The sequence below is a fragment of the Onychomys torridus genome, chromosome 1 (genome assembly GCF_903995425.1).
Source record: "Onychomys torridus chromosome 1, mOncTor1.1, whole genome shotgun sequence".
Lineage (NCBI taxonomy): Eukaryota > Metazoa > Chordata > Mammalia > Rodentia > Cricetidae > Onychomys > Onychomys torridus.
This window is the reverse complement of record NC_050443.1, coordinates 146,237,473-146,254,354: the sequence shown is the minus strand read 5'-3', so window position 1 is coordinate 146,254,354 and position 16,882 is coordinate 146,237,473. Positions and strand designations below refer to the sequence as shown.

Sequence of the window (16,882 nt, the reverse complement as noted above, 5' to 3'; positions counted from 1 at the left end):
ACCAGATTCTCTGTGTAATATCCATCTTTGTAAGACTGAAACACCGCTGTGGCTGCTGACTCCGCCCACCTCAGCTTTCCAACATGGCGATGGTACAGTTTACTGCCAGCTCTGGGTCTGGAGCCATGTGTACCATCAACTATCAGAAGCAGTTCTATCAAAGAAGTGCATAGCCCAGAAACCTTTTTTTTTTTTTAACTAGCAAAGGCTAAATCTAACACGCAGCAGAGTAAAGTACTGCTTGTAGATTCCTCATTCCCGCCGCAGTACAGGTCAGACGCACACGCCAGGAACCCGCCATAGTAGCTCAAACTGGCAGGTTGCCGCTAACTTGAGAGAGACAACTAGGAAGCTGTTTTTAGCTCCGTTTTAGAATCTTTTTTCTCAGGTTTTAGGTGGAAACTCTTGCCAACACGTTGGGTGCCATTTGTAGTTAGAGTTTCCTGCCTGGCCCAGTCAGGACAAATCTCTCTTACCTGCCAGTCCCACAGTCGCTCAGACCCAACCAAGAAAGCACACAGAAACTTATATTGCTTACAAACTGTATGGCCGTGGCAGGCTTCTTGTTATCTGTTTCTTCTATCTTAAATTAACCCATTTCTATTCATCTATAAGTTGCCACATGGCTCGTAGTTTACCAGTACCTTACATCTTTCTTGTCATGGCGGCAGCTGGCCGTGTCTCTCTGCCCCAGCCTTCCACTTCCCAGAATTCTCTTCTTTGCTTGTCCCGCCTATACTTCCTGCCTGGCTACTGGCCAATCAGCATTTTATTTATACAGAGTGATATCCACAGCATGTATCTCTTCCCCCCACCCTGTCTTTCTTTCTCTCTATCTCCCTTTCTTTCTCTGGGTGCAGTGGGGGTGGGGCAGAAAAAGGTGTTGAAGGATCCCTTGGAGCAGTTAAAGGGAATTGTGAACTGAACAGTGTGGGTGCTGGGAACCAAAGTCTGGTCCTCTGAAAAAGCACTAAATATTCTTAACCACTGAGCAATTTCTCCAGCCTCACTATACCCATAATTTTAGTTAATGGAGGAGTTAATGGAGGTTTAACTGAACTTGAGTATTAGTAATGAAATGTTTATGTTTCAGAACCTTTATAATAGTTTTGGTTCTTTCTTCATGTAAAAATATACTAATGTCAAATTACTAGTTTAAAAATAATATTTTAAAATTATGAAATAGCATTTCTATGATGTGTTGCATCAGGCTTCTAAAATTCTTATAATTTATATTGAGTACAGTCATAGTTAGATATAATTTATTTTGATCATAAAGTAACTATCGTCATAATTTTGGTTAATTTGGTTTAAGCAAGAAGTAGAATTAGCATCTTGGTCTTTCTATGATAAGGTAAAAGAAGAAGCAATTTGAAAAACTGTAGATCTTTATCACATTCTTCACTTAGAAAACTAAAACTCAGGCTTCTTTGTGGGAAAGAAAGTATTTTGGGAAGACCCCAGCAAGCATCAGATAGACACAGCCAGTTATAAGCTTATAAAGTTCTGCTTGATAAGTGATTGACTACGTCAGATATTAAACCAATTAATTTGGCATGTACATTGTATGTGATGAAAGGAATCCAACTGGGAATTTGAGTGCATTAAATAATTTCCAGGAAGTCCCCTACAGAACATTTAGATGCTTTGAAACTTGCAAGAAGGCATGTTTGTTCCAAACATACTTGATTTGCCTAGGTTTGCCCATCAGGTTGAAGAAATGCTAATTTGTTGCATTCAGCAGCTGGGTTTTGCAATATTCTTCTCCTCCTCCTAGGGACTAATTAGCCTTCTTTCAAAATGTGGCCTATTTAGCCTTGGATTCTCATGACTCATCCAGAGCTGGCTGTACAAAGCAGAACCCTTAGCAGGCGGGTGTGTCCAACTGCTTAATTAGCCAGAATAAAAAGGTCCTTTGTCAAACAAGCATCTGTTGCTCATGACACACCTGACAGCCACATTAGGCAAGGATGACTAGACGGAAATTGTGCAGTCTCTCCTGTAAGAATATACAACTCATTTACATGTGGGCCACATCAGAGGCAAACTGCAGGGGGTTATTTAGCTTATCAAAATAGATTAATGTGACTACACTTGTGATTGATAAACAAATATCACTTAACAGGCACTGAAGGGACAAAACTAACCAAATTACTCCTAGACATAAACAAAGCCTCAGAAACTTCTGCTGGTGAATGAGAATACATTATAAGCACCCAACTGTTGTTCAGCTCCCTAAGGTGGCAGGCTCTGGACATTGCCCTCCTGGGATGAACTTTACTTTGTACAATGTTGGGTATTCCCCAGAATATTTTTAGTATGTTAGTAGGTTGAAATACTCTATTTATCAAACTTTAATTAGAGGATTATACTTCAGATTTAGTGAACATAAAGTGGTTCTGGAAAAAAAATATGTACTTTTGAAAACATAATGAACCTCAAATTACTGTCCAGCTTTGTTTGGAAGCTATAAGGTCATGAGTCTGCATTACAGTACACCCAGTGGTTATAAGTATAGATTTTTAAGCTAGACAGATGTAGAATGAATTCAGATTCTTCCTCTTTCTGGCTGCGTGTTTTTAAAAATTTTTAAACTTCATCCATGTTTCAGTTTCCACACTTGTTAGACAAGGATAACATCTGCATAATGGACTTCCTTTGAGAATTAAACTAGCAATTGTTAGTGCAGTTAGACTGGTTTCTAGCATCAGGAAAAGACTTAGTAAATGATAGACCAAATTTTAGTTAGAGCCATTCAAGTCTGGTTGTGGAAGTCATGAGTCTGGTAGAAAGAATCTTCTCCAGGGCTAATGGAGGTAGTGCAATAAGAGAAGAATCAAGCCATGTGGTCAGAAGCTTGGAGAGAATGCCCAGGGTTTGAGAGCACTGGCTGTTGTCGAGGATGTTCCCAGCACCCACAAACATCCGTAACTCCAGTTCCAGGGGACTCAAAATAATCTTTGGACCTCCTTGAGAACCAAGCACATATGTGGTGCATATATAGGCATACATACACAGCGTTCATACACATAAATCTCATACATTTTTTAAAAAGCTATTCAAATGAACAGAAATTAGAATTAGCAGGGGTTTGATTGATACTTGGGTACACTAGATTGGGCTCCTTATGCCAGTTTTGATGTAGTATAGACAGAGCTGGAGGCCAAATAGAAACTTCTCTCCTACTCACTAGCTTTGAATTTTAAAACAATCATTTCTCCACACTTGTTTAGTTTACTTTTGTTGAATAATTGACATATTTTGCTTCCTTTATGATTTCCTCATTCTAAAATTTTACCACTATGTTATTCTCAGTATATTTACCTATGTACTGTGTACTATTAAACTCAGAGCTTCCAATGTATCCTGCGAAGTTGAGAGCATGAACTTTATTCTGACATCAAACCATTCTTTTCTGTTTCCTATGTGTGTGGTAGTGTGTAAGGGGTGAGTGATTTGACATCTCCAAGCCTTAAACTACTCACCTATAAAAATGAATAACAGTATAGTTTTACTCATTAATGCAAAATATTGGCACATAGCTAGTCTTGGCAAAGCTTCCAGCTAGCTCTGTGCTAAACAGGAGGGAGTATTAGCAGGAGACTTTGCTTTGGGAACCCACACTCTATGGATGGAGTGGAGTAAGGAGTAGCACTACTTGACTACACATGACTTCTGTATCTGTACATCTAACAAAGATCTACTGGTTACCCTGGAGCTGTGAGACTGAGAACCCTCACAGTAGATGCTATCCAGTATGGTCCATTCCTTGTTCCTTCCACAAAAGCAAGCCTTACATACACGGTTAGCTCCTTTGTTATAGCACAAAATGTAATCAATACTCTGTGTATACTTAATAAATCAAAAGACCTAAAAGGTTTTTCCTTTCATTTTTGGATTGCTGTTTTTCTCCCAATTTGTCATTGAATAAAAAAATAGAAATAAAAGGAAGAGATGTGGCTCCTAATTTATGTATTCTTCTCTTTTAAGAAAAAAGTAATTTTGAAGGGGATGGCCAGTGCTGGGATCTAACCTAGGGATAATTAAACACTCTTTCACTGCACTGTAGCCTAGCTTTGGCTCCCAAAATCTGGAGCATCATTGTCTTCCATCACCCTAATTAAACAAGTATTTTGTATAGTAAATGATATCATTCTCATTTAGTCTTAGGCATCTCCATGGTTATAATTCTAGTCCCAGTGCACATTTATTTAACATGATTGTTAAATTTAAAAGAGCAACAATTTGTAATATTTCACATAAAAATCTTGATTTTTTTTCAGCTTCTTTTGAAAAATCACAACAGTTTTCTACAGGTTGGTTTCCCACATATCCAGAAAATCCATGAGCTGAATGTTAGCCTATCTATGTAAATGATCACTTAGCTGAAGACTTTTCCTTTCATCCCTTTCTTCCTTCAGTGTAGCCAAGGTTCCACAAATAAAAGTGAAAGCCAGGTTGTTTTGTGGATTAATCTATTCATGAATAAATGTATTTATGAAAAACACCCAGAAGAGCCCTTTACATCTCTTGAACAACCAGTGGCAGTTGTTACTTCTAGACTTTTGTATCTAATGAGATTTGTGGAGCTTTAGGACTTTGACCAAGAAAGCAATAAGAAAATTCACAGATCACCTTCGGAAATACCACTATAAAACTGTAGAGAAAACCACTCTAGTCAAAATGAAAAGCAGAGCCTCAGCTTTTGTCTTGCCAGGTTGACTGTGTTTCTTAACTTCTCTGGGCTATAGATTTTGCTTTCATTAAATAAGAACAGATTTGTTGTTTTTCAAAATCCATTTCTAAACCTGAACTAGATGATAGTTGTGAAAAAGAATTCTATTGGTCACACCGTGACAAAGATTTTGAGTAGAATTAATTTTCTCCTCCAAAGAACGGAATACTTGAGAATTTAATTTTCTTAAGGAACATAACTGCCAGCTGTGCTGTTATTAGTCTAAACTGCAATGTATTACTTTTCATAGGCTATCAAATGGTGTCTCTACCTTTATCCACATACCAGAAAATTCACATTTATTTTTTTATGAAGTTTGTAAGTAGCGAAAGAAGATATCATTGCAGAAACCTAAGAAAATTTGAAAACATTATCCTTTTAGAGTATATCAGTATATATAATGTTTGAATAAAAACTTTTAAATTTAGAAGCGCTTTATTCTATATTCTGTTGCTTTATTCTTATCCTGATAGCCTCGAAAAGTGTCTAGAAAGTATGGCACATTACATTGTCATCTATTTTAGATTGTGTTCTGAGATTTGAATATCTTGAATATTTTAGATCATAGTTCATTAAAGGATTGAAATACTTTATAACAGTTGGGTCTAAGGACAATAACTTTCAGTGACATTCTGCCTCTTTTATTGAAGGTCAAGAGGTACTAATAAGGATTTTTACAAAAGTAAACATTATTAATTTTATTAATAATTATATCATTGCTTTTATTTAGTTAAACACTGATCAGAATGACTAATGGCATGCATGAGTTGCCGTGATAGTGTATTGGAGTCAGTGGTGTGATGTTTGAAAGTCTCAGTTTTTGATATTAGGAACAACTGCAATGCAGCTTATGTTGCAAGGCTTGCATTGTAAACTGTTTTCCTCTATTCCAGAGACCATCATGCAGACTTCAGAGACGGGTTCAGACACAGGGTCGACAGTGACTCTACAGACGTCCGTGGCTAGCCAAGCAGCAGTGCCTACACAGGTGGTACAGCAAGTGCCAGTCCAGCAGCAGGTAAGGACCTGTTGCTTCCAGAGTGCTGCTGTGCGTTATGTTGTCTAACAAGGCTTACTTCAAAGAGGACTAGCCGTTTACATTCTTGCCTCCTGGAGAATAGAGATAGGCACAATTCCCTTCTAGGTTAGCTTAGCAAGTGTTTTTTTGATATTTCCCAAGTGTGCCAGGTCCCTTCCTTGCTGGACTATAGACCTAATGGCATGCATATGCAGACCATGTTCCTCTTCTAAGAGCTTCTCCTAGTTCTTAAAGGGAGGTGACTTTCCTGATCTGTTCACCTGTTTTCTCCTCTTTTCTTCCCACTGCTTACTAGAACTTCTAATCTCTTTTATATTGAAATGTCACCAATGGTATTTTTTACGTCGGTTGAGAGTTGTATTTAATAATGGGACATATAATATACTTTATAGGCAAGGATTTTGCCTTTGTGGTGTTACAGGAATTGTTGTGCCACTAGTTGGCTGTTAAATACTATTTAATGAAAATAAAATTATCTTAAAGGTCTGTAGATCTGACTCATCCCATTAAAGAACCGCAAAAGAATTAATCACCAGATGCTTAGTACAGGTCTTATTCATGCTTAGGGAATTTGGCTTGTTTTGGAAAGATACTGACAAAGTATTGCTGTTCATGCCAGTTAACAGTTCTGCATGTGGTTGTGAGCACACCGGCATGTCACTTTTTCTAAATAGTGGCAAGAACTTGCATATTTCAATATACTAGATATGTTTATGTTTCTTTGTAATTTATTCCTTCCTCCCTCCGTCCATCCATCACCCCTCCCTCTCTCTCTCTCTCCCTTCCTCCCTTCCCCTCTCTATCTTTCTTTATTTTTCACTACTACTAAAAAGGAACTTCTACCAATAGTGCTGTAAAAGCCACTGGGATTACTGACACCATTACCAACTTCATAATTTAATACTCTTCAGAGAAGTAGGGCTTGCTCCAAAAGTAGGTAAAGACCAATTGAGGCACACTCACTATTCTGTATTTCTTTATTTCTTTTTTTGTTTGTTTTGGTTTTTTGTTTTGTTTTGTTTTTTTGAGACAGCGTTTCTCTATGTAGCTTTGCGCCTTTCCTGGAATTCATTTGTGAGATCCACCTGGCTCTGCCTCCTGAGTTCTGGGATTAAAGGCGTGCACCACCACCGCCCAGCCCTATTCTGTATTTCTAACTTTAAAGAGTTAACACTAATCTGTTAATATTAAATGCTTGCTGAACAGGTAAGCTCTTTGGTTTAGTTTTGGTCCTATCCATGGAAAAATGGCACTTCGAATGAGTATAGAATGTGTCAGAGGTTCATAGTCTCAGAACATACCCTCTTGAGGTGGTGGCAGGCCTGCAGTCTGTTTCTGACCCTCTGCCCTTCTTCGTGCTCACTTCATGTCATCTTTCCTTTGTTTTATGTTTTCAGAGACAGCTTTTCCTTTTATTAAACTTATACATTGTCCAGTGCTTACTACAGTTTATAAAGAGTGTATGTAATGGGGAAGAGAGCCAGATAAGTCAGTGAGTTTGTTACTGAAATAAATGTAGCAGAACTTAGCCTCCCTCTTTTTGCATGGACCATCCCTCAAAGGGAGATTTGTCTCTTAAGATTTATTATTTTTATATATACTTTCATGGATTTAAAAATAGCTTATTCTTACTACTTTGCTATGTCTTGACTTTTTTGTATGTAGCATTATTATAACTTGCTTCATTTGGGTATGCAATATATGATTTCATTCTCTCTCTACACACACACACACACACACACACACACACACACACACACTCTTCCTATTCTTCATGCTACTCCATATTTTAGTATGTATTTTCTTTGTTTTTACATTACTGATGGTAGAACCCAGGTCTTAGTACTTTACTAAGGATGTATGTCTGCAGCCTTCTTCTGGTATATCAACATTACTGCTGTCTCTGGTCTATGGCACTTTTATTTCAAATACACTGCCTACTGTTTGCATTTTAATGTGGTAGAGCAGTACCCATTGTTTGTACTGTCACGTAGAAATGCTGCTGAGAGCAGTGTAAATGAAGAGTTACCTTCCTTCCCTGTAAAACTCATACCTTTTGTATGAATTTAATTATGGATTTTTTTCTAGTTTGTGAGACTGATATACTCTAAGAAAAAATAAAAATTAAAACAGTCTGGAAAGATGGCTCAGTAGTTAAGAGCTCATACTTCTTCTGTAAGACCCAAGTTCAATTCCCAACACCTACATTAAGTGCTGTTAACTACCTTTCAGCCTGTTGCCAATAGGATCGCATATCTCTGCCTCAAAAGTTAGAGAAATCTTTAAAATAAAGGTTGATATGTACGACAAAATCATCTGACATCTGAGCCTCTGTATGGAGCCTGTGAGATGCTTTTATCTCTGAATACTTGCACAATGAATAAAATCCAATCTCCTGTAACCTTATGGTGAAGTAGGTAGATTTTGACACATTGTGCTGGAACCTGGGTGGGCCTTTCTCCTCTCAACACCTGGGTCCTTAGTTGTGGAAATCTTTCAGTTTTATTAATGACAGTCTTCCCTTTGTTTTCATTTTTGTTCTGACACACTTTCTTGATTGACTTTCATCTTTTTCATTTTAACTTGTTGTTAATTTCTAGAGAGAGAGAGGAAGCAAGAACCACAATATAAAATATAGTGTTACAAGAGTAAGTATAAATGATTTTCAATACAATCTGGGATAATTTCTAATATTGTAGATGTATCCATTGGTACTGGGCTCTGCAATTCTGCATTTTGATTAGTTGTGGTTTTCTATAAGGATCTCTAACTGTTGGAAAGAGAAGTTTCCTTTATGAAGGGTAACTATACTTATTTGTGTGTACAAAGACAAATATTTGGAATGTAGTTAGGGATTATGCTGCTTAATAAAGTGGTGGTTGTAGATTCTTATCCAACATCCATGACTTCACTCTCATTGGGTAGTTGGCTAATCAAGATTTTCCTCCTTTTGACTGGGCCTTAACTTCAATTAGAGAGATTTTGATTATTGCCCAAGTATCTGTATCTTTGCAAGGCACTATTGTACCTTTTGGGTTATCAGACCATACTGGTAATTATTGTGGTCCATAGGCATCATAGCTAGGTACGAGTATCAGTTGCTTTCTTTCTTTGGAAGCTTCATGATGCCTTCTGGTAACATGAAAGCTAGTTTTTTAGAGATGGAGCTTTCAGGTCAGTTCCAGCTCAGGGCCTCTGGGACCTATGTTTGAAGTGTGTGGTATCTTCAGCAATAGAGATTACCTCTACCTCTAGGGGTGCAACCAAGGCCAGAATCAATAAGATGAATAGCCTGTAGTGTTTGTGGGGTCTCTTGGACAACTCTACCAACAGCTCAAAATAGGGTTGGTCAAAAATGCTTGATATTTTTGTTTTTGTTAGATGGTCTTTGGCTCTTGGAAGGAACGTTGCCAGTCCAGATGAGAAAATTTCATTTAAAGTATTTATGTATATTTATATTCAGAAATATAGGGTTGTGGATATTTTTGTTGTTGTTGTAAATTGTAGTATGTTTCCTTATAACTATTCAGACATCCTTACTGTTATTTTACCTTTTCCCCCTTTTCTTCTGTATTTTCTTCCCCTTCATAATTAGATACCCAGTTTTCCTCCATTTCCTTGTGTAAATCCCTTGTATCTTGTTATTCCTTTCTTCCTCATTTCCTTACTCCCTTACTCTGGTAATGGTCCCTTTTTACTTTCCTGGTTTTGCAGTTACTCCAGTATATGTACCCACAGCTGAGGATCTGTAACTAGGAGCTTGTGATGAGAAAGAACATGCCACATTTGTCTTTCTGGGTCTGGGTTACCTCACTCCATATTACCTTTTTAGTTCCATCCATTTATCTGCAAAATTCATGATTTTAATTTTCTTTACATCTAAATGGTATTTCATAGTGTAGATGAGCCATTTTTCATTATCCATTTGTTAGTTAAAGGACATATGAGTTGTTTCCATTTCCTAACCATTGTCATTAGAGTAGCAATGAACGTGGCTGAACCAAGTATCTTTGGAGTAGACTGTTGAGTTCATTTGGTGTTTGCCAAGGAGTATTAGAAGTGGGTCATATGGTAGTTTTATTTTTAGCTTTTTGTGAATTCTCCACATGATTTCCATAGTGACTGTACCAGTTTGTAGGCCCCTCAACAGTGAATGAGGGAACTGTGAAGGAGGACCCTTTTCCCAGTGTCCCTCCAGTATTGTTGTCACATGTTTTGTTGATCTTGGCTATTCTGATTGGGGTAAGATGAAATCTCAAAGTTTGTTCAAATGTAGATAACCTTGGGTTTTTTCATACTTAAAATGTGTGGAGCCAGATGTAATCCCACCTTAAGGAATTGATGTGGCAAGACTATTTGTCTGAGGCAAGTCTGGGTTGCACAGTGAGTTCCAGGCTAGCATAGGCTTTCTTATCATATCCTTTCTCAAAAAACCTCACACGTAATACTGAACAAGTAAAATGAGGGTGGGGTGCAGGAAGCATTTGAATGCATTAGTGGTTCTTGTTGTCTTCAAATTGAGATCATCTCACTGAAATATACTTTAGAGTCTTACCATGTTTACTAACTTTGATTTTCCCTTTTGGCTAGCTGTGTGTCTACCAAAACCTCATTCGGCCTTTTGCATAGGCCTTACAGGAATGCTTGGTTGAGTGTTAGCACTTGAGTAGCAGAAGACAAACTGGTTTTATTGCACTTAACCTTTAGCTTTCTTTTCTAACCCGCAAGCCCAATATAGTATCACAGATGATTAGTCTTCCTCAATGTAGGTATTAAACCAAATAAATAATAAAGAAAAAAAGAAAGAAAGAAAGAAAGAAAGAAAGAATGAATGAATGAATAAACCTTTAATCATTTCACCAAAGTTAGGGAACATCTTTGACTTGACTGCATGGTGTTGATAGGATTTTACTGCTTCTTAAATAGAATTGCTTTTTGTGTGTGTGTGTATACATTTAACAAAACAAGAGATGGTGGTTCATGACTATATTCTCAGCACTTGAAAGGCTGAGTAGGTAAAAGGCCAGGCTATATTACATAGCAAATTCAAGGCCAAACAGTAAGACACAACAAAATTTTGTCACATCTATACCACTCAACAGAAGACTTCTACCAGAAGTAAAAAGTCAACATTACCAGACATACACACACACACACACACACACACACACACACACACACACACACACACACACACACTTCGTTCTTGTCCATAGAAACAAAATGGTCGCTTCTATGTCTGAACCATTTTTTAGAAACCCTTGAGCTCTTCTGTGTGGCTCCTTCTGGCAGGCATATTTTTCTGTTCCTCAAGTGCTTTTCTTTTGGGTGTTCAAGGCAGGTGATGCCTTCCTTTTGCTTGTGCTGAGCAGAGAAGGTGAGAATTCTCATTTTCATTTTGTCAACACTGTTTTATTTCACATAGTTGGCTAGTGTTAGATTTCCTTGGAAACACTTGTAATATCTTCCTACTGGGCTATTTGGAAGCATTTCATTTCTCCTTTGTAATTTTTTTCTTTCCCTTTCTTTTTCTTTGTTCCTATTCTCATTCTTTCCTGGCCTACTAGAAGAATATCTTATTTGAAGTTCCCTGAGGTTGTCCTTGTGGGATAGGGACACAACCATCCATAACTGACAATAATAGTACTGTAAAAAATTCCAAAAGCTGTGGAGCCCCCAACTGGATCAGGCCCTCTGGATAAGTGAGACAATTGAATAGCTTGAACTGTTTGGAAGGCATCCAGGCAGTGGGACCCGGACCTGTCCTTAGTGCATGAGCTGGCTGTTTGGAACCTTGGGCTTACACAGGGACACTTTGCTCAGTCTGGAAGGAGGTGACAGGACCTGCCTGTACTGAATCTACCAGGTTGAGCTGAATTCCCAGGGGAGTCTTTGCCCTGGAGGAGATGGGAATGGGGGGGAGGGGCTGGGGTGGGATCGGGGAGGACAGGGGAACCTATGGCTGATGTGTAAAATTAAAACACAAATATCCGTATAAAAAAGAATATTTGAAGTAAAATTTAAAAAAAATTCCTGTTCTAACATGCCTGTAAATTTTGAAAATTTCATGTTTTCCAAGTTTGCAAACTATTAGAATACTGTTGAATGCCTTTAGCTTTTGTAGCTTGTGTGTGTGTGTATGTGTGTAAGAGAGAGAGAGAGAGAGACAGACAGACAGACAGACAGACCCTGGTGATTATTGATGGATACTGAAATCAGAGTATTGATGTTAAAGATAATTCTATTGATACAACTTTTTTAGTATAACTTAATTAGAATGAAAACTTTTTAAATTCGCAACTTGTCTTTATAAAAATACTGCTTTGAACTACTAGGTATTTGTAGAATTATGACTAAAATGTGGACTCTCTGCCCTTAAATTATTTTTGTGCTATTTCTCATCGACTTTGGAAGATTTGTTTAAGAGTGTTTTCCATAGCTTGTTCTTTGCAGCAGTTGTTTTATGTCTGCCTCTAGGAGGTCTTCTAATCCTCCTAGGTCTAACAGCAGTAAACTTCTAGGAGAGGGAATGTATCTTCCTATTAGTTCTTAGCCACATCAGGTTCTTTTTTTTTTTTTTCCTGGTTTTTTGAGACAGGGTTTCTCTGTGTAGTTTTGGTGCGTGTCTGGATCTTGCTTTGTAGACCAGGCCGACCTTGAGCTCAGAGATCTGCCTGGCTCTGCCTCCAGAGTGTTGAGATTAAAGGCGTGCGCCACCACTGCCCAGCTTCATCAGGTTCTTTTCATGCTAGAACTGTGACAAAAGACAGAATTTCTGTCCTTATTCTATTTCTGGATCCTAGACATTTACAAATATTGCAGACATTGATGATGATCTTAAACCATCAGAAGTAAGAATCACAAAGTTTGGTTTTTTCTCTTTCTCTCCCTTTCAGATTTCCCAGGTACCTTTGCAGCTGCCCTCTAACTCTGTCTTACATTTTCTTTGGAGAAAGGCACATACATATCTTTTTCTCCTCGAATCAGCAAGAATGACATCTCCTTATTGTACCTTCTAGAGGGGTCCTGGGGTTGAAAGGCTTAAAATGAGTTCCAGAAATACATATATACATACATAGGTATGTATACAGGCTAGACTGGATCACCTGTGCTAATATGCCTGTTAATGAGGTGTGTGATGGTAAAAAGAGATAGAGAAAAGTGAGTCAGCACATTGGGAAAATGAACAAATAATGGGACCCAGTGACCCTACGTTCATACTTAGTGTATTGAAATTAGCTTTAGGTTTAAATAAAGAAATAATTAGGGCAAGGGCACAAGAATAATTAACCAGCCCTGGTTAAGGTGTAGTTGACTTTATTCTATGAGGTAATCTGAGGAAGTCCCTATGACTTTAGGGGACTAATCTGGTTCCTATAATGGGATCATCTCTAAGGGGTAGCCACACTATCATAGGTGCTTGACCTGATCTGGGGGTTTAGGCTTTGCTGTTTCTTAAATTCAAGGTGAAGCAGGTGTAGGATAAAGCCAAAGCCCTGTACTTACAGCCTTGAAGAGCGATCTGATAGGTGAGGTGACACACATAATCCTTGAATATTTAATGTGTTTATGCAGAATTAAGAATCAAGCAGGGATCTTATTCAAGGTGACAGACAGGAAGACAGGAAATTAGGGTAGACATACCAGGCTTTCATCCTGCTTTTTGTTATCTTGTGGGTTCACATGAAGAATCAATGCCTTTTAAGCAAAAATCGGTTCTAAGTACCTGTCATACTAGAGCTTATCAAGGACATTTTCCCAGAGGGAATGATTTTTAAGCTAGGATTTGTTAAGATTTTTAGGTGGACTAGAAAAAAAGGGTTTCTGTTGTTATTTATTTTTATTTTTAAAAATATAAACTATAGGTAAGAAGCTTATAAAACAGGGTGCAATTAATAGTATTAGGATAAGGAGAAGAAAGTGATTTAAGAAAGGCAGAATCTCATTCCATATTGTACCGTCAGTGGTCCACCAGCCAGAGACATTGAGCTGCTCCTCACATTTCTGAAGATCTGTCTGGAGTTCTCAGATCCTGCCTTTTACTATATGCAATTGGTTGACATAGAAACAACATTCCTCCCGAGGAAAGGTAGAGGCCACCCTTTTCTGCTGTTAGTAGATCTGATCCTTGCAGATTTTGTAGCACTACAATGGCCAGCAAGTCTATTTGGCCCTGGAGGTTGGGGTGGTCTGGGCCACTCTTGGGAGGTTCTGGATGAGCTGAGAGGAAAACTGATAGCATAGGTAGGGAAGTAGTCAGTCCTGCTGTTCCGGAAGCTACACCAGTGAGTATACCCAGGACTGCAAGAAGGGATAACACCTGAACCATCATTTATCATGTTGTGCCACTACAAACTCTGTAGTGATGGGAACTGGCGAGCATTTTTCTCCAGGTACCACCCCTCATTTTTAGAAAACAATCACTAGGGCACAGGTTCTGGACCACCCAGTGGGGAGGCAGAGGTGAACTTGAGTGCCACAGAGGATTGAGGTGTTGTGAACATTTGGACATTGTGGCTGAGTAGTAGTGCTCAGGGTCAAGGTATTATTGCAGCCTGAGGAATCCAGTATGCCCATCAAGTGTATCCCTAAGGAGTTAAAGCAGTCTGTGATACCAGAGAAAAATGTGGGAGAGATAAGGGGTGGTAGTGATATTTGCCTCAGAGCAGTTAATGAGCAATGAAAGAGTCTAATGGTCCAATGGGTAAGGCCATGAATGGTGGTCATGAGGTTGACCCGGGAGGACACACAACTCACACAACTGGCATTTTTTGTTGTTATTGTTGTTTTGAGACAGGGTTTCTCTGTGTAGCTTTGCGCCTTTCCTGGAACTCACTTTGGAGACCAGGCTGGCCTCAAACTCACAGAGGTCTGCCTGGCTCTGCTTCCTGAGTGCTAGGATTAAAGGCGTGCGCCACCACCGCCCGGCTGCATTTTTCAAAGAAGACAAGCAGAGTGTTATTCAGAAGCTAATATGCAGAAGTTAAGGTCTGAAAAAGAGATGGAGTGAACATGAGGACAGAGGGTGGGATCAGTGTTGTCCAAGAGGGGAGAAATTAGGGAGGTAACAGCCTTTGATGGGTGTTGGATCATATCTTCTACTTTTACTATACCAGATGTGAGAGTGGGGCATATACTCTTTGTATTTTGATCATGCCTAATGGATGATGTGATAAGTACTATAGTAAAGCTTACTGGTGACACCCATTTTCTATTTGGAGTGCTAGGGGTCCTTAATTCAGATATCAAAACATCCCCCATTCCACATAAAAGTTAAATTACCCTCTTGAATATGCCCCATATATCCTACAAGACTAATAAAAGCAGCCTCCATAAGTCTCTGTACAATGTTGACAATAATCTGTAGTTTGGTCATAGAGAAAGCAAGCAAAGGGGCCAGGTAGGTAGAGACTGATGTAGGTGTTAGAGGGATAAGTATCTGCTGGCAACCCACTGTTTTCAAGCTACAACTTCTGCTTGTAGAGTCAAGGATTCCCTCTCTAAGTTGTTTAAGTTTGGCCCTAAAGTCAGGGAAACTCTGGGAGAAGTGAGAAGTAAGTCCTAAGGAGTTGTTTCCCATCTGGGGGTCTCAGGATCCAGATTAGTATCTTGTAAGAGAGCCTTTATAAGGGTCTAGAAATTGAGATGGGTTTTCATGGTTGTTATGGATGACTTCTTGGAATTTTTTATAATTTACTGCTTTAAAGGTGCCCCAAGGAGACTGGCCAGGAGGCAAGTTATAGAAGATGCCTAGCTAGAATGCTCCCAGGGGTATTTTAGTTCCATTTATGATCCCAGTTAGGGACTACCTCAGCCTGACTGAGTAGTGTTAGTTTGGTGGATTTCCTCTGCATGTGCCCAAACCTGTTCCTAGACTTGCCTGCATTTCTCAGGGAGAAGGTTGCTAGTGAGAATCATGTGAATGTCATGAAAGGTGAGGTTGTAAGATTGGGTAATATATTGGAATTCTTTAGTTAAGGTGGAGGAATTAGCCTTATAAAACCCCAATCTCTTCTCTATCTGAGAAAGTTTGTTTGGCTAGATGGGGACATGTACCCTGATCAAGCCATCCACCCCAGCAACTTCCTGCAAAGGGAGAACCATGGCTGGGTTAGGCCAGGCAGGGGGAGGCAGAGGGATCCCCTGGCTGAGCATGAGTGTGTAGTGGGGGGACTAAGGTCTGCCAGTGAACTGAAAGTAGACACTAGAAGAGTCAATTTGGGCAACCTGTCACCGGGGAGGGAGAAAGGGAAACCAAAGGCTCAGAGGAAGAGAGGGAGCTGTGGTTGAGACACATAGGTGAGGGTATAGTTAGCTGGTTTGAAATTAGTGGTTTGGGCTTCATAGCTAGGAACTGCTGGATGGGAGAACAGGAAGAACAGAGAGAGGCTTAGAGCAGAGGTAAGAGAAAGCTTGGACATACAGAATCTTTTTCCATTTCCCTGATCACTCACAGGAGTTGTAAAGATACTGAGTAATATTGGTATCTACGGTGCCATTAGGTGACCATTTGGACTAGTTTAGATAAGAGATATTGAGGCCAAATTTGATTGCAAAAGCAAATCAGTTTGGGGCCCTTCAGGTTGGATGCAGGTAGAGATGCTGGAGGTTTTCTAAGAGGCATCCCAAGGGGAAATGATAGGGTATAGATGACACTGTTTCCATGGATGAAAGCAGGAAGGAGGAAGGTCACAGCTGCCTATAGTTAAAGAATTCTCTAGGACTCAGAGAGAACCCAAAGAATACCAAGCTATTTAGGGGCCTTCACCATACTCAACGAGGATTAGGGATAACTGCCTGAAGAGACTTGGCACCTGGTACCAGAGTTTTCGATGAGGCTCCATGGCTTGCCAGAGTTCATGAAAAACTGAGCTCAGGAATGAGGTCTCATCTGAGGGAAAGGGACAGCAAACAGGACCACACAGTATTGTAAGAGCTACAGGGGAATAGAGAAGCTGTGGGATTACTGGCATGTCCAAAGAGGAGGTGGAAAGGGGAAGTGGGGGGAAAGGGTCTCAATAGCCCAGTCAGACCAAAGGAAGCTGCAGGATTGCAGCTCTGAGGGTGGGGTGGTGGTGGTAGGTGTGGTGAAGGCCAGCCATAAAGAC

The 16,882-nt window shown here is 39.4% G+C and overlaps 1 protein-coding gene across 10 annotated transcripts in view; it reads left to right on the top strand.

The window, feature by feature from the left end:
• The window catches only part of Rfx3 (regulatory factor X3), a 252,369-nt gene that overhangs the window by 110,381 nt on the left and 125,106 nt on the right, over positions 1-16,882 (top strand). For 9 of the 10 annotated variants that reach the window (XM_036208665.1, XM_036208682.1, XM_036208635.1 and 6 more), the window contains one exon: positions 5,629-5,753. In XM_036208665.1, the coding sequence (XP_036064558.1) occupies positions 5,637-5,753 (117 nt within the window). In that variant the 5' untranslated portion in view covers positions 5,629-5,636. Of the gene's footprint in view, positions 1-4,295; positions 4,317-5,628; positions 5,754-16,882 lie in introns of those variants that run through there. The other variant, XM_036208692.1, reaches the window with a different exon arrangement.